Below are 19,225 nucleotides of genomic sequence, written 5' to 3'. Positions count from 1 at the left end.
TGTGTGTAGTCCAGGTTTTTAGAATAATACCTACCAAATATTCCACTTCACCTAGCATGTTTTTCTAAATTACATTTCAGTACTGCATGTAGTTCTGTGGGATCAAATTTTCTTCTACAGATGCACAGTGCAGGGATACAGAATATATTCCTTATTGTCGGAATATTACTATATTTAACTGTTCGACTTAGATTAGCCTAAAATTCAGAAGATATCCAAAAGCTTTTATGAAGAGTACACCTGTGTGTTAATGTAAATGAAACATCATTATGTTGAGGTTTTTTAAATATTCAATTCTATTTTAGTATAAGTGATAGTGATTAGAGCTCCTTTTGTGAATATGGGGGTGGGGTTGCCATTTGGAATGGTCTTTTTTCTTTTTTTTTTCTTTTTTTTTTTTCCATTATGAAGGACCATTGCCTTAGCTTTTTTGGTTATTGCTTTTTTTTTTCTTTTTTTCTTTTTTTTTGAAGACCATTCCATTTCTTTATTTTTTAACATCTTAAAGTCATAAGGACTTATATGCAAAGCAGTCATACACTTTATCATTAAAACCCATAGGTAAAATACGTACACAAATCCAACAAAAGGCTAGTACATAGTAAAGCCTAAGCATACTACTATGCAATATTATGAATACGTAACTTTAGAGACTTCGGTTTAGTACTGTTATCTATTCATTTCTGAAAACATTCACAAAGATTTTAAATGCAAATTTTCATTCCGTATCTGGAATAGAACAAAAATTATCTATGTTATAACAACTTTTGGTCATTTGTGTTTGACCAATCTGGTAAATTACAAAGAACCCAAAGAATTCTGTAACTTTCTGTAGAACTACGTAATAAAAACATTGCATATGTTCCTAGTATGATGTCTTTAGCAATCATTTACTGAAATGTAACTCAAAGATCAATCTCTCAAAACATATAACCAACCAGATGCTTTTTAGTCTATATCTGGATCCAACCTCATCACAAAACCCCTTTTAATACAAAGATGCAGAAGTACATTAGGTAATACTAATGCAACACAGGTGCAGCTCTAACATTGTCATTCATCAGTTGAATCATCTTCTCCATGAACGAGATTCATTATCCTCCTCCTCTTCATCATCATCTTGAAGCAGCGAGTCATCCACCAAAGATTCTTCCTGAAACTTCAAGAGAAAAGCATAACACTGTTATGTCAGAAATGTTAAAGATCAAAAGGCAAAATAGAAATCTCTGATACTTGTGACTTAATAAAGACCAAATTTCTTTTTAATAGGTAAACTGTAATGCTTTAAAAAAAGCTGCATATATATGTACTATACACATGTATTAGTAAGTGGCAAATGAAACTTTTTTTTTTCAATGGATTACGAAATGACCAGGACGTACATACTTTATACTTAAATAGCACTTCTGATTCTTCAGCATATCATTCATGCCCAAGCTGCAATGTTTCCATGAAACTTAAGATACTAAAAATTGTTAGTTTTTGCACATTTGCAATAATAATCCCTTAATCCACCTATGCCGCCACAGTATCAAAAAGGTTGACTCAGACATTTTGATTCCGACAGCAAAACTAAGCTTAAAGCCAATATGAAGACTTAGAAAATTAGGGCAAGGAGATAGGTATTTACAGATACTTAGACAAAACACATGAATGTATTTTCAATTGCTTTCAGTAACAACATAGTAACTCAGACTTCACAAAACTCTGAACACTTCAGGTTAACAGTTACAGGCTTCAGAGAGACAAAGTTAAAAACAAAGATAAACTGAGTTGCTTTAATTTTTGTCTACATATAGACACAAGGGTGTACATATAAACTAAACCCTGCCTCAGAACTTTGACAACTGTACCTATCGCAGCAATTTCTCCACTAGCTAAAGAAATTACTACACACAAGGACGTCCTTCTCCAGCTGTTACATAACAGTTACAGTCTTCCTTGCTTATTCTTCTTGTCCCAGTAAGTGCATTTTTTTTTTTTCTACAGAATTCCCAAATTCAGTAAGAGGTGTGAAGGTTGATTTAATAGAATAGTTTTGGTTGGAAAGGACCTTAAAGATCATCAAGTTCCAAACCCCCTGCCACGAGCAGGGAGACCTTCCACTAGACCAGGTTGCTCAAAGCCTCATCCAATTTGAGAAGTTAAGAAGCCTTCTAGAGAAGAAAGCTGAAGAAAGCCCTTCTCTCTTTCCAACAGGCTCTTTTAGAAGAGGCAAAATCTACTCTTCATTACTTTTGCCTATGGAAAACACATTTTAAAAAGCAACTCTGTTGACACCTGACCTGTATGTCAATGTATGCTTGGGTACTTTAAACCGAGCTAAAACACAGAAGCTTTCTGAGGACTTAGCCTCTTCCCCTGGTGTCTAGATGTCCAGCGCGCTAAAATACATCAGTGGTGTCAAAAAGGAGGAGACCTGGGCAGTGCACAATGGAGAACACTAAGGGGCACAAGGCTGGGTGGCAGTAGGGATGACCAGAAAGCCTGGAACACTTCCATATAGGGCAAAAAATTATGGGGACTTGGATTCTCTGGCCTGGAGAGAAAATAACTGAGATGAAGTATGACAAAAGTCAATACATATAAAGTGCCTCAGAGAAAGTGAAGAAGAGAATTATGGTTGTCTTTTTGATGCAAGAGGCAGGAGAACATCAAAATTAAACCTGCAAGTGGTAGGTACAATATAAAGATACTTATTCTTGTTAGACATAGTGCATTCCCTGTTGCAGGATATTATAGATGCTATTCCAAAGAAACCAGAGAAGTTCATAAAAATAAACACCTGTCAAGGGCTTTCAACTATAAAGATGCCACACCTGTGACTCAACAGGTCCCTGAACTGCAATCCACTGATCCTTAAAAGCTTATCTTTACTTATACCTCTTATACTCTTCCTAGGCATCTGTTGTTGACTCAGTAAAGTCAACTCTTTTGTCAGGCACCCTGGTACAGAACATAAGGCACCTTGGAAGATTAGGTGCTACTTACCAGGGATTTTCAGTGGCATCCAAGTCGAAAAGACCTACTTCATATTTTCATAAACAGACTATGAGCCCTGTTTCATTATTAAGAATGGCACTCTGCTGAATGATCTTGCCCCCCCCCCCTTTTTTTTTTTAACATCAAGGTACTTGGTTTCACTCAAGTTTTAAGCCTGCTGTCCCTCCTTAGCATAGTATTCCTTAGCTGAACTAAAATGGTAGTTTAGACATGGAAAAATGAAGTATATGTGTTTATAGTAGCTGCTATAAGATCATGTTAAATAAGTAGCATAATGGATTCTAGGCAGGCAGAAACTCAAGATATTTTACACATATCAAGAATATACGACTGAAATTCAGGCCACTCACTGTAAGACTGACTACCCCATCCCCAATTTAATCCTGCATAAGTACCAAATTTTAAACAATAAAACTAACACAAAGCTCACAGAAGGAAAGAATGGCTTTTAAATGCAAAATTTCCCAAGGATTACTGAATAGAAGTCCCTCATGTAAAAGAATTTTGTGAAGGTTAGAAAGACTAATTCATCTGTAGAAAATTCAAACAAAATCCAACCTCATTACAGAAATAAGATAGGAAAGCTACACATATTTGGCTTGTTTTGAAAATGGAAAAGGGTCAGAAGTACATTAATCACACTAAATAAAAAAAAAAAAATCTGTAAATACCGGGCCAAGTATGGCAACATTATTAACAAAAATATAGGCAATAATTTTATATTACCCAGTTGCCATTGCAAGGATTTCAGCAAGCATTCAAAAGCTATAAACAGCTAGGGTTTTTGATCCAAGATCAACTGCTACACATTTTCCAGAAGAATAATTAGCTGAGGAATGACTGCAGAAACAGTCTAGAGACAAATAAAAACAGTTAAAGAACAAAATCAGAGATCAGAAAAAAGTCTTAGAAAAAATAAATGGTCAGGAAAAAAAAATCTATAATAAACATAAACATCCCACTAATGAAATAATTTCTTAATAACAAAAAAACCTATTACTTCCCCTTTTTGCTTAAATTTTGAAAATCTGGAAAGTTTCTGATGAGTCCATCAATTTACGAATCACAGAAAACAGTCCCATGCAGTCTTTTCGCTGAGTTTTCTTTCCATACATGATGGCTCCTGTTAAGGAGAACAACCATCCCCTAAAATAGATGTACCCCACTACCACAAACACTTCCCAGTTGACAAGCTGTCATCAAGCATCTAGGCCTGAGCTTTTTCAAGAGTTTCTAAATCTGTCCTTTCCCTTTGCCAGGGCAGCCAGCACACGTCGCTTGTTACTATCTTCATTCCCTTTCCCACACTACCTGTACACCACAGGTTGACTCCTACACTCAGTGTCTTCAGGTGGGGTTAAAAGACAAATCTCACTGTAGTTCACCAATCAATTAATCTGTACTTTCCTTCTTTTACTCTGCTGAAGTGTTCGCATATCCCTCCATGCCCTTCCTTCATTATACACAATGGAGAAGTCTCAGTGAAGCAGTTACTCAAGGAGACCTCTCAATAAGGTAGACTCTCCTTACAGCAACACACACTGCTGTTGATCTTCACAGACAACACATCCCTGAAGGAAAAGTGACAGAATATCTAAGATGCTCTGAAGATTCTCCAATGTAGCCTCTTGCTCACTCACAGCTCATTACCATCTGACAAAGCTTGAGGTTTGCGTGTACAAGGAAAGTAATATTCAGTAAGTCAAAATGCACAAATGCCTAATATGAATACACAGTGGTGGAGGTGGTCTATCTGTCTTTGCCTGACATGCTAAAAAGAAATTAGCATTTTTGGAGATAAAAAGGAAACAGACAAACTGTCTTTCTTCAGAAAAAAACAAAAAAAAACCCCAAAAAACCCCAAACAAAACAACAAAGCGAGTACTACAAAATGTAAAAAGAAAAACCAAACTTGGTTATATCAAAAGAATCTTCTGAAGCTGCTGCTACGGTAGGCCTGCCAAAATAGCATAGGAAAAAGATACAAAGTACTATCACTGAGTACAGTCAAGGTGTACTTGTACTTCAGCTATTCTACAGCAACTATACATATACAGTTAACTGACAGTAAATGAATCAGAAAAACAGACAGGTGGACTTCCTCCCCAAGTGGCATTTCTTCTTCAGAATTCACAAACATTGGTATTTTGAGCAGAATGAGTTAAATGTGTCAATAAACACTGCCCCACTATTCCTGCACTGACCAAGTAAGGTTATTTGGACAAAGCTTTAATATCCTTCATGCACCATGATGAAAACTAACACTCAGCAGGGGTACTTTAGATGTCTGAATTAAGCAGTAAATGCTCCAAATTGTTTCATCACCTGTATCCTCCAAGCCATATCCCTCTTTAAATTAGATTCTGAAATTTGATCCTCTAAGAAATTAGTGCCTAAGGTAGACGGTAGGTACAACACTCCATGTTTTGGACAAAATCCTCAATCTCTCTCATGCAAGTTCAAACCCACTCCTTCCATTTTCTAGATATATTCTCTAGAGTTTTTTGTTGCATAAGAAATGAAATATCTCTGCAAGGAAAAGTAAATTATCTGGACTAACAACAGCCTAGAAAACAAGAAATAGATCAATTTATAAATAAATCCACTTCCTGTTATCAAAACATGAGTTACATTCAAAATCAGGTATGAATCAACAGATAACTTTCTTTTGAAAAAGCTATATTATTTCATCCCGAAAAAGAAAAATGCAAGCCAAACTAAAAAGTAAGCTTACCTCTTCTTCATCAGGTTCAGCTTCTTCTGTTTCAACAGCTGACATACTAGCAACAGGCTTGTTCCACGCCAACTTCAACTCTTGTCCTTTAAAACGAGATCCATGAATCGCAGCCTAAAACAAGTTTAAACATTTTAGTTATAATTTTTCCTCTGACAAGGAAATACAACTTCAGTAATACTTTGATGCCAGAAATAAACCAACAGCCTTCTTTTTCAAAAGAAAATCCAAGTTGTAATATGTTCACGCTAAATTACTGTTATAAAACAAAACAACTTCATTCACGGCACATGGAATTCATACATCCTTTCAGGAAAATGCTCAAAATATACCCAGAAAAAAAATAAGCTTTGAAAACCATAAATCATTTGATGATGTGGGTAACATACTGAACCAACACCCTCCTGGTTTTTACCCATCTTGATGGGTTCTTCACCTTTCAAAGGACACAAAACTGTTAATGCATAACTTTGTGGAAGAAGTTATCCTACAGATGCAAATAATTTATTTTTTAAAAACCCAAACAAAAAATAAAAAAGTCCCTTTGTGATTACAACTTAATCTACTGGAAAAAAGTTCCACTTCCTGTAAAGCCGTTCTAAATGAAATGTAAAAAATTTTAACTTATGGGATATTCATGCCTTTCTAAGTACCAGCTGCATTAAGTGGCTGCTTTGGAAATAGTACGTTCAAATTAAAGTAACATGAATGAGCATAAATCAGTGTTAGCAACATTCCGAAATAACCGTCAGGGTCACAAAAGATTTATAGTACAATCTGAAAGCACAGCATAATGTGAAATGTAGAAACAATTACATGTTCAATGACATCTGAACATGAATTGTGTGATATTAAAGTCCCCAGGTATAAATTTTAAATCTGTACATATAAGTTTATGATAAATTTAAAAGAGTCTATGCTTATTAAAATGCAGCTGAGGAGCTTTTTGTCCATGGTCTCATCACAATGTCACACAACTAGACTTTTAAAAAATACTTATACGTGACATTTAGGTCCAGAAACAACTTGTAATCTTTGGAAGAAATTACTACTACATAAAAATGCAACATTTTACAATAGGGAATCCTCCTCTTCCTTCCAGGCTGGAACATATATGGTCATAAAGTCTAGGCCTATTTTCATTTAAGAAGGTAAAATATTAGCTGCATTTACTTCACAACTGGCCTCAACAGAGTTTTTTAATGGTTACCTTCTACAACTTCTCCAATTGCCAGTCTTAAAGTCTGCTTTAGTAGTAAACACAAAAATTCCAGGGGAAATATATTTAATATGTAGGAATATCTTAAGGAAAATACAGATTTTGCTATATTTGATCAAACACCGTTTTCATAAAATTTTAATTTAAAAATGAACATGCAATTAGACACAAACTCATTCAACAATTAAAAAATTTTAATGCTAACTAGAAGGTGGACAACTCACACATTGATCATGAATTCTGACCCAGCTAAAACATCCCCACTTTCATAAACATATTCTGAACTTCACCTTGAATACAGCTTGAAAAAGACACCTATTCTATTTGAGAGTGATTGAGGGAAAACATACTACTTTTCAAATGCTGTGAAATGCATCATTACAGAAAAAAAAAAAAAAGGGAGAAGTACATAATGTTGACTTCAACTTTTCCACCAAACAAGTCTCCCTTCTCCACCAGCCCATGACTTTCTTCATTCTACCTTCTTCTTCATGCGCTTCCTATCTCTACACTTCTATGGTTCCAAAACACTAACATTCCCTGTTTTTTGGGGATATAAATTTAGCTAAGGCTGAAATGATTCTCCATGCCAATTCTCAGGCAAGACAAATTATAACAATAAAAACTGTATTTTGCTGATACACAAGTATCTGTAGTAAGATACTGTCAAGACCTTTGTTGTGAATCATACTCCACACGGGGGAAGTAAAGACTTTATTTGGACAGTCCATAAAACCAGATTATTACTCTAGGTGATCTAATTTTATTTTCATCAAAGCAGAAGTTACTCTCAATACTTAGAATATTTATTATGTAAACTACAATGCCAAAGAATATGAACTTGCAAAATGAAGTACCCAATGTCAGGAAACACCAAAACTAAAATTTCAACCTTAATTCAGTCCAGTCCACTTTTGAGTATATTAATTACAACAGCTTTTATCTGTAAGCAGGTATTTCTCATTCTCCACAGAACTTCTGCTCACTGTTCAACTGTGTTCCTTCAGTACAGTTGTAGAGTTTTGTTTTTCCCTATCAGTCAGTATATACTATGTGCCATTAATTACACTGCTTTTTTTACAGAATAATTATAATCTCTGTACAGTTAGTGCTCATCATTGCTGTATCTCAGAGTCTCACAAACAAAATTTCTATGCTTCTGTAAAATGCCTTTGGCACAAGCATGAAATTTTTTCTCTAAATATGTAACCATAATGATATTGCAAGTGTTTAAAACTATCTTCCCCATTGGCTTAATTTGTATTGTTAGTATCAGTATTTCTGTCAATCAGGTCACTGGTGTCTCAAGATAAAGCATACCAAAAAAAAAAAGAAGCGTCTGGCCAGGTATCACAGTTGTGTTCATGTAAACTCCACAAGATGAACTGTATCCAAAAAAAGGAAACTTTGTGCAAAATATAAATACAAAATGAAATCTTTCCGTACAACCATACCGTAAATATGAATCCATGCTTTCTGGAGTCCCTATTATTTTCAGGATACTCCTTCCCAACAGTGATGCAAGGATTTTAAAGAAAACAAAATCATTTGCAGAACAACTAGGTTTGTTATTTTGTGCAGGTTCACGTACTGCCTACATCAAGGACTCAATAAGGCAGGAATCTTGTGGAGACAAATGTATAAAGTCCTCATGATCCATATGTAAGGATGCTGAATTACAACAAACCTCAACTCTGGATTTTAGTCAGTAAAAGTTACTTCTGTAATTTCCTAAATTTCTAAGAAATATGCTAAAAAAAGGAAAAAAAAGATCTCATCACACGAAATCGCATTTACCCTATTCACAGGTTTTCAGGCAAAAGTAAATCCAACTGATCCCAAACAAAATATACAGGATCACTCTGCAGGATGTCAGTGAAATTTCACGAAGACTGTGCGGGTACCAAGTCTTCAGGTGACTGGAGACTGGCAACTAAATAAAGACAAACTAAGACATCCAGCTATCAATTCCCAAGTGCTTCTCTTAATTCCTCTTTTATATCCTGTCCTCAGTATTTCAGTAATATGATGTTCTGACAGATTTATTTAATCTAGAATTAAACTTCTGTGTCAGACTTCTTTTAAAATATTTAAAAATAATGAGCAGTATTAAATCTAATCAAATATCAAGCAGAATATAATTAGACACTAGTTGAATGTTGCAGAATATTTTCAAAAAAGACTATACTCACAGCTTCAGCTTCTGCTCTTGTTTTAAAGGTAATTACCGCATGGAGAGAAGAGTCATCTATCTGGCAATCTTCAATTTCACCATATTGCTTTTAATAAATTTTAAAAAAAAGTTAGTAAAATAGTTCTCCACCTCTAAAATGGCTGTCTTAAATCAAGTGCCCTCAAAAAAAAAAAAAAAAAATCACATTAAAATGGAACAGTGTACCTTTCACAACCTGAATGACAATCAGAGTACTTGTCTTTGCAAGGCATAATTACTTTTACTTGCATTTCTAAAACACACAAGTGCTGCATTGTCTGTATTTCCTGACTGTAAACATACAGGTATGAAGTGAAATTATAACAGAAAAAGAGGCTCTTCTACTTCAATACCTCTCTTTTGATTGGAAAAACAAGATCTTGAGATGATTCCATTAGTCTATTATGAAACTCTTCCACAAAAAGATTTATTAGACCCAGGGACTGTAGAAAAATTTCAAAACTTAACTTGATTTCAGCATCTTAAGAACCTGACCCATCTATTCCTGTAATGGTCTCTATGGTATTGCTACCTTTAATGCTGCCATCACTGTAAGCTGCAATGCCCAACATATCTGTACAGGTGGACTGCACTGCTGATGCACAGAGTTGTGATATCATATCACAGAAACAGAGATACAGCTCAGTGCATTTCCATGGAATTTGGAGCAAGTTTAAAACAGCAAATGCACAGCCTGCAAAATGAAATAATTAACATTTTTTCTCAGTGTTATACTACTAACACTGTGAACAGAATTGTATTGTTGATGCTACTTTTTCTGTTAATATTTTTGTTTGTTAATAAGTTCATTCATCTCTATAGAAAGTAATTTTGATCCCCTTATGGGTATGACGGTTCCCTTTTTTTCTCCCCTATATAGGTATGATGTGCTGTATTTAAGGGGAACAAAATATATGCGCATTTATATATGTACACAGATATAGCTCCTGGAAACATGACACCTTAAAAAACCCGGTATAATAGCGGCAGTTTTTTTTGTTTGGTTGCTTGGGTTTTTTTTGGTTGTGTTTTTTCTGCTTTTTTTTTAATTTAAAAAAAGAGAGAGAAGTCCTTGTTCACTCTTGTTCTTTTGAAAAGCTGCTTGCATGCATGGCTGCCAGACAGGAAATATTAAGTACACTGACTGGAGCAGAATTTACTGGACTTAGTGGCTCTTAGACTTCTACTTTCAGAGCAGACCACTGCAATTAAATATTGGGAAAAAACAAACAAACAAAAACAAAACACCAGCAGCTGGTGGTGGACGGACGCAGACAAACTTTCACACTATTTATGCCCCTAGATATTGTTAGCATTTATTCCACAAAATAATTTTCCTTTTGTTATGAACCCTTTTTATCGAGGATGAGGGGTTTTATAAATTTGATTTCTTACTTTATTACATTTGCAAATAAAAATATGCTAAAAATTATATAAATCAATTTATCATTTTTAGACTATAAGCAGAAAAAAAAAGTAGAAAAAGCTCTGACTTCTTAAGCTTACAGAGATTAATAGAAAGAAAACTCTGGCTGCCCTGCCAAGATCTGCATACAGTTGTACAATTCTCATCTTGATTCTTAAATTCAGAAAGTTATGTGAAAGCACTGAAAATTTTCAGGAAGCACTTGTTAGATACCTACAGTGAAGATAAACACAGTTCACATATTGAATGTTCAGCATTGAATTAGTCTTTGTGCTCAGCATCCCTTCAATTATTTTATCTTTCTATAAAAATCTGTAACAATCTGACATATACCCTGAACAAATCAATGTTGTAAGTCATTACTTTATATTCCCATTTTCCTTTATTTTTAAGGAAAAAAAAATACCAAGCCTTGTAAATGCTATGCAGTTACAGTTACAACTGGCTGAATCAATGGTGTAATTTCGCTTCGTTTCACCTTCTTCTGATGCATCCTCTTTTTCCATAAACAGGTATATAATGTTAAAGATTCATTCCTAAATAATATTTCCAGATGAACTGAACCAAAACAAAACAAGTAATTCAATAGAAGAATGTAATCCAAAGAACAGAAAAAGTGAAAATGCCACATACCGCAAAATGAGGAAGAAGATCTTCTCTATCGCTTTCTGTAAATGCGGAGATTTCTAATGCCCTAGGGCGGTGATCCACGACTGCATGCACAGGAACTCCTCTGCCTCTACCCCGGCCTCGTATTCCTCTACCTCTGCTACGTGATGCACCCCGACCTCTTGCATGAACCCCTCTACCACGAACTGAAGAAAGAATCCCTCGTCTGGCAGCCTAAGATGTTTACATATAACATATTGATGTATTAAAATTAAGAATCTAAATATTTAGACAAAAATTAAAAAACACATATTCAGATATTTCCTAGAAACACACCCCCAAACAAGCCTCAGAAAGAGCAGCTTACAGGTCTTAAAATAAAAAAAGATGAACATGTTAATAACATGTTAATAATTACTGTTAGTAATTAACAGATCAAAAATAGGACAGAAATATGATAAACGAACCAGGTATTAAAAACAGATATCAAAAGAGCCATTATCTATGAGGATAATTCCTCACAGGAAAAAGGAACTGCAGTGCAACATGTGAAATTTCATTAACAAATTCTCTTGATGTGGTGACTTACTTGACTAACTACTTAATTTGTCTCTTAATCTGTCTCTGGAAGTCCAGCCAGGACTTCTGTTCTGACCAGAATTAATGCAGCTTTTGGCCACAAATTGTGAGGTATGAAACAGAGGCTCTAATGAGCAACTCCAAGGACTATTTGCTAAAAAATTGGCTCTATGTACTCACTAATTTCCTTTCCCACAATACCCGTGTATCCATTTTAAAGAACTGGCATGCACTCTCCACAAAAAAGTCAAAAGGCTGATGACACTACCTCTGACAGGCACTTAAAAACCAATTTGCAAAAGTTATTTTAAGTTTCTAAAAAGCACTTTCAGGGATTTAATTTCAACGTTTATAAGAAGAAAAAAATATCTTTTCAAACCCAAATAGAGCCGATACAGGAATCAAAAGTTAAGTGAAATCACCATAACAATGTTTTCAACATACCCCGTAGTGCTTACAACTCAAGCACTGACAGGTACTGCTTTAATGCATGTCAGTGGTATAATCCATGAGGAGATCAATCTATTATGGCTTTAATTAATAAAATTATTTAGATAATATACAATAGGATATAGTTCATTTTTTATTTTTTGTGGAGAGAATTCTGTGGGTATTGGGTTTTTTTGGGTTTTTTTAACCATTTGTAAATGGTTAAATGAATAATCCAGAAAGTTAGAGATCATGCTGACTCAACAATCAATTTGTATACTATTTGGGTTTCTCACAGTAAAATCAGGGCCACCTGAACAGAGCAGCAGGTTATGAGCCACAGAAGCAAGACATGAATATTGCGGGCGTTAAAGTCACAAAGATAATGTGTGAATAGAAGTTTTTCTAATGAATTTGTAAGAATACTGAAGAATCAAGTATCAAGGGAAAAAAACCCATATCCCCCTTGCAAATTACGCATGGGATACATTTCATCTGTCCCTTTAAGCATACTGGTGTGCTTTACTAATAACCTGTTTTTCTCCATCTGTTTTAATCAGTATTTGCTAAAGGCCTCAGAATATTCATTTTACCAGCAAAAATTATTTTCCTGAAAGAGCCACAATTTTTTTTTCCAACTTGAAATACAGACTCAATGAGAGACGAAGTAGGCTCAACTACAGTGTTATTTTATCTGGAATGAGCACCTACTTTTCTACTGCTATTTTACAGATCATTCAATTAACATATTTTCTAAAATATATGATATTTATAAATAAGCCTTCAGTACACCTATGAAATATTATTCACCATCAGAATATACATTGTTAACATAAGCTTTTATGCCATCTCTACTCAATTGGCTTGGCTTATTAACAAACCTATTTTCACAACTACCAAAGCTGCATAACAACTTAAAGATTTTAATGCACTTTAGCCGTATGCATGTGTACCATGTTCACATGTAGTTACACATAAGATATGACCAAACTTCATTAAAATGAGGATTTCAGTGACATGGCAGCCTGCTTAACAGTAAAGAGATGACTATCATGCAATTAAGTACATATCACACAATCATATAGGTAAGACAGTGCAATACAGCACAGAAAAAATGCCCAGAGCATTCAGAATTTCTCAAAATAAGACACAGATATGAAGAAGCTTGAACAGCCTTGTGATTTTTTTTTTTTTTTAAAGAAAGTACTTGTTTCTATAGAAAGCATGTTTCTAGACATTGAACACTTCTTGAAACATTGTATTTGCTTCTGGTAAGACCTCTTTCTCCTGAAATAATATTACTTTTGGCACTTTAGCCTTTTTAGTTAATCTCATTACAACGACGCTAACACTTCACAATAAAAGACCAGGCTGTGTTTTTGTTAATGCTCTTCTATCAAACACAACGCCACCTACAGGCAACAATTTACACTCCATGCATAGTATTACTACCACACATCTACAAACTATCCCATCATCTAAATAGTTACAGAATTTAAACAGATTAGTAATAAAAATTAAAGACAATACTATTTCTCTACCTCAGTGGAATTCAGTAACTTTTCAAAAATATTATTGCTAAATGCCTCCATCTACATGCTACTTAATATTGCACTCTGCAAATAAATAGTTTACAATACAATATACAAGCTAATATACCTATACAAAAATATTTGTTTCAAAGTTAATTGCTACAAAATAAGAGACAAACATACTTCCAGTTGTAGCTCTGTGTATTTTCGTCTTAATTGAGTAACTTCCTCCCCAGCTTGCATCTTCTTGTATAAATCCAGTTCAGTATCAAGTAACTCTTTCTGCATCTAAGAAATTGTTATGGTAAATTCTTAGTTCCACAGTTCACATTCTCTACTGAGGAAAATTTTTTCCAATAAACCCCAAAAAACTATTGCTACACTCCCATCAGCAGGCTACTTCAGAAATACATAGAGACTTAAGGATTGGTCAGTGTTGGCCTCCAGGTTAAGGTAGAAGTGCCACAGCACCTCTATCTGGAAGACAAATTCCTACAAACTCTAAGGAAAGGGAATTCAAAAACTAGAAGCTGAAGTGAAATTCTAAACTTAACCAAGTTGTGGCTTATTAATTCAGATCAGAGCTGTAACTTTGCAGGTATACTACTTATTACACTACATTTCCACCTTCAAAAGCAAACCAAGCACAAGTTTAGGAGCCCTCCTGGCAAGATAAAGCTTCAGTATGCAGTAGTACATGTCTGAGTTTGGTGATGTCAAAGCTTTTAGATTACCACACAAAGACAAAGCCAATGGAATTTTTTCTAAACTAGAGACACAAAATAGAAAACGCAAAATTATGTGGTAGTGACAATGAGATCAAAAGGGATTCTACAAAAAAACCCCCAGTATGATTATGAATTAATACAAAATTTATAATTAGTAATGAGTAAAAGCATCCAAGTTTATCACAACCCCACAACTGGTAGTTCTGTTTCAGACCACAGTTGAAAAAATACAGTAACAAGACTTATGCTAACAAAAGGTTGGTCTCTAATGCACCCAGAGTTGCCTTCCAGCACACAGTACCCTAAAAAAATTATTAGAAAGTTTAAAATATATATGAAACTGAAAAGTGTCTCTGAACCCAAGTTCAGACATGTTCATTGCAACCACTGAGGTGTGGATGCTTGGTACAGGTGCAGGAAATGGCTTTATGTGACCATGAAAATTTTATTTGAAGCTCTGTTCAAAACTGGAAATCTTGTATTTTTTTTTTCCCTTCTTTTTTAATGGAAAGAACAGCAGCCAAATGTTCCAGTGATATCACAAATGAAGGATAAAATTACAGATGATTGTGAAACAGTTTTACATTTACACCCGTTGATTCAAAACCACAGCATGTAATGTATTCAAAGGCTGGTTGTCAAGAGATGAAGGTTTTGCAGTTTTGACAGTTGGAAACCAAGTATCACCACTGAATGACAAAGAAGGGGGGTTTTTGTTTCTTTGTTTTTTCCTGGAAGCTTTAAAAGAAAAAAAGCTGGATTATTCAACTGGCAACTTCAACCTAAACCCCTTTAAGCCCCATTTTCTAATTACAGCAACCACAGAAAAAAAATCCATTATCTCCTGTATAATCGTTTTTTAAATTCTTCAAAATTGGAAACAGTGTTTCTCTCAAATCCCACTGTGTTGCAACACATCAACGACAGGGCAAAACAACCACTTAGGAAGTTTAATAATGACCAGCAGTTAGAGCTCTCAAAGCAGCCAGTGACATCAGTGTCATTTAAAAAAGTCTCTAGATCTTTGGGTTTTATTTCTAGTGTCTTAATGAAGACTTCTCTTTAATAGATCTGTGCCAGGTCTCAAGAAGAAAATACCTCCTTCAAGACTCACCAAGAGGCAGCAAAGGTTTCTACACTCAGTGAGAAAGAGCATTTTGTAATCTGCATGAAGTGGAACAAGACAAAAATAGGTAAAGATAATGGCACAGTCACACGGGTCTCATGTACCTAATGCTTCAAGTTTGCTGGGTCCTCTGAACTACCCAAACGTTAAATGCTAAGCAAATGCAAGAGAACCTGGAGCGAAATCTTTCAGAAAATTTTCAAAGTTGTAAATATTAACTGAAGGCTCTGTTAATTCCTAACTTCCACAGCGGTCAAATGGGACTGATTGTTTTCTCTCTTTCAAATGTTAGCAAGACAATGCTCATAGTTAATGCACAGTCTCCCTGAGACGAAAGCTATCAATAAAATCAACTTTTCTACAGTTTGGATATTTTGTCCATTATGGAAAGAGTTTGCTTAAAAAAGCTTCTCCACTTTCCGTATTACAAAGGAAATGGAAAACCAGACTAAGAACTTGACTAAAACTGTAATTCAGATTAGCATATCGCCTCATTTTACTAAGTAAAAATAACAATCACACAAGTGAGCGTTGGACCAGGTTGCCAAGCAAAGGGTGAAATGAGCAGAAGAGATCTCAAGATCAACAAAACTGGCTTGAAGGGTGACCACTTCAAGCATACACATACTCATCCACATAAATGAGGGAGAGCCTACAAAACAGTATCACAGGGGAAGATCTCATTTCTCTTCTGGGAAATCAGTGCCTCTCTAAAGAGTCTGTACACTAATACACACAACATGTGAAACAAAGAGGAAGAATTCAATGTCTGTATGCAGTTACAGGGCTACCATCTCACAGAGACTACAAAAACATTGTAGGAAAACTTGCATGACTGGAGTGCTGCAGTGGCTAAATGCTGTCTCTTACAGAAGGACAAGCCAGGATGGTGAGGAACATGAGTTGCCCTTTATGTGACAGCACAGCATGAATGCACAGAGCAATGCCTGGGGACAGATTATGAGCCAGTCAAAAGTTTACAAGTCAAGATTAAGATGGCAGACCAACGCAGGTGATGCTGTAGGGTGGCATGTACTACACACTGCCTGACCAGGTAAAAGAAGTAGATGAGACCTTCTTCAGGCAATTGGAAGAAACTTGTTTGAAAACCCTGGGCCTGGGTATCTGCTGGAAAAGCAAAATGATTTTCAAGAACCCTATCCTCTAAGTTTCAGAATATGCAGGAAAAAAAACAAAGGTGCCAGGAGGCCTGCCTGGATGAAGAAAGAGCTCCTAACAAAACTTAAATCCAAAACCAAGGTGTACGAAAGATGGAAGCAGAGTCAGATCACAGAAGAAATACAGAGAAACTGAGTATGCAGGCACTGGTTTGGAAAGCCGAAGCCCGTCTGGTGTTCAAACTGTCAAGGGGGGTGAGGAACAAGAGGTAAGGCTTCTGCAAGCCTATCAGCAGCAAAAGGAACACTACACTGTGAAAAATGGGGGCTGATTGATGAATGTAAAAGGGGACTTGGCAACAAAGGAACAAAGGTATTCAATACCTCCTACTCCTTAGTCTTTACTGGAAAGACTTGCCTTCAGCAATCCCATTTCCTGAGACCAGTGGAAAAGCCTGGAGCAAGGAAGACTTACCTTTGTTGGAAGAGAATCAAGTTAAGAAACATTTAAACAAACAGGACATACACAAATAGCTGAGACCCAATAGGATGCAACTGTAAGTAATGAGGGAGCTCACTGGTATCAGTGCAAAGCCAATCTCAATTACCTTTGAAAGGTCATGACATTTGGGAAGGTTCATTGGGACTGAAAAAAAACAAGTGTTACTCCATTCTTCAAGAAGGGTAAGGAGATCTGGGGAACTACATGTTGGTCAGCACCACCACAGTCCCTGGGTGGATGAAGTAGCAAATAATCTTGGCATCCATTTCCAAACATATTAAGAACAAGAAGGTGATGGGGGAAGGGAAGGAGAACTCATACTTGACTTTAACAGTGATCTACAATCAGATGACTGGCTTGGTAGACAAGAGCAGAGTAGTGGAAGTTGTTTATCTTAACTTCAGTAAGGCTTTCAACATCCTCACAGCCAAAAGCATGAAGCGCTAAATAAATAGGTAGACAGTGAGATTGACTAAAAATTGGCTGAACTGGTGGGTTCAAAGGGTTCCTATCAGGGGCAGACAGTCCAGCTGGAGACAGTCACTGATGCTGTACCCCAGCAGTCAATACTGTTTAATATCTTCACTAGTGACCTGGATGTTGAGACAAGAGTGTGCCCTCAGCAAGTTTGTGGACAACACAGAATTTGGAGGAGTGGGTGCTACACCAGCTGGTTGTGTTTCCATTCAGAAGGATCTTGATGCTCTGGAGAAATGGGGCGGGAGGAACCTCCTGCATTTCAACAAAGGGAAATGCCAAGTCCTGTACCTGGGAAGGAATAAGCCCAGCCACCAGTACAGGCTGAAGGCTGCCCAGATTAAGGGGATCCGAGGGGTCCTGGTAGCAGAGAAGTTGAACATGAGCTGGCAATGTGTCCTTGTGGCAAATGCCAACAGCCTCCTGGGCTGCATTAGGAAAAGTACCACCTGCCGGTGAAGCGAGGTGATCCTTCTCTACTCTGCAGTGGTGAGGCCACATATGGAGTGCTGCGTCCAGTTACAGGCTCCCCAGCATAAGGGAGACATACTGGAGAGAGTCCAGCAAAAGGTCACAAATATGATTGGAGCATCTACTTTAAGAGCAGAGGCTGACAGAGCTAGGATCGTTTGACTTCAAAATGAGAATGTAGCAGGGAGACAGGTCCTTATCCATGTGTATAAATACCCAGTGGGAATGACTAAAGAAGACATCCAGACTCTTAATGGCGTCTGGTGACAGAACAAGATGATCTCCAGAAATCCCTTCCAATTTTGTGTTATGAGACTATTTTCTTGTCCACACTAAGAATTTACTGGACCACTCTCAAGGGTAAAATAACTGTCATGGGTTAAACTGCTGCATTCATGATTTTTCTCGTCAAGAAGTTACCAAGTCTCCATGATGCAACTTGCTTCTTCATTTCTATGGGTCTGGATTCTTTCCCTTGCATGTGACAAAACCCAAAACCAACCGTTATTCTTGGATCAAAACTGTTACAAACTACTCTCTGTTCAAATTTATTAAGCACTGTACACCACTAGCAGAAGAGTATTTCTCAAAAGCATGTGGCTTTAACAATCAAAAGCAGCTTTGAAAACATTGCCAATTTCGAGGACTTTCATAGTTCAAATTCACCTTACAGGTCAGTAAACTCCTTCAGACTCTCATACACATTTCCTCACCAAACAATGTCCACTCTCTTTCAAAAACATTTAAAAAATTTCTCTTATCTACAAAAAAAGAGAAATTTAATCCTATTACAGCAGGGTCTGAATTCTGGGATTATTACTGTTAGTGCCCCCTCTAAACCATGGTAGAGTATTCCACTGCAACTGAAGTTGTTTTAACAGGTATAAACTGACTTCCAGAAATTATAATCTATGTTCATTTTCAGGATAAAAATACACTCTGACTGACAAGCTACAGGGAGTACATACAGGTCACTTGAGTATTTCTTTTTAATCTTTCTTTTCAAAACTGTACATCACTGTAATTTACACTGCAGCTACTTTTAATGCCTATATTTCTA

General features: G+C 36.1%; 1 protein-coding gene across 3 annotated transcripts in view; it reads right to left on the bottom strand.

The window, feature by feature from the left end:
- Positions 1-453: 453 nt before the first annotated feature.
- The window catches only part of RBM26 (RNA binding motif protein 26), a 58,792-nt gene continuing 40,020 nt past the window's right edge, over positions 454-19,225 (bottom strand). For all 3 annotated transcript variants that reach the window (XM_010079552.1, XM_010079553.1, XM_010079551.1), the window contains 5 exons: positions 13,927-14,031; positions 11,228-11,437; positions 9,149-9,235; positions 5,738-5,851; positions 454-1,159 (listed from right to left, as the gene is read on the bottom strand). In XM_010079552.1, the coding sequence (XP_010077854.1) occupies positions 1,070-1,159; positions 5,738-5,851; positions 9,149-9,235; positions 11,228-11,437; positions 13,927-14,031 (606 nt within the window). In that variant the 3' untranslated portion in view covers positions 454-1,069. The remainder of the gene's footprint in view (positions 1,160-5,737; positions 5,852-9,148; positions 9,236-11,227; positions 11,438-13,926; positions 14,032-19,225) is intronic.

Source organism: Pterocles gutturalis, unplaced genomic scaffold (genome assembly GCF_000699245.1).
Source record: "Pterocles gutturalis isolate BGI_N339 unplaced genomic scaffold, ASM69924v1 scaffold11369, whole genome shotgun sequence".
Lineage (NCBI taxonomy): Eukaryota > Metazoa > Chordata > Aves > Pterocliformes > Pteroclidae > Pterocles > Pterocles gutturalis.
Note: the sequence above shows the minus strand (reverse complement) of the source record. Positions and strands in the feature narration are given on the sequence as shown.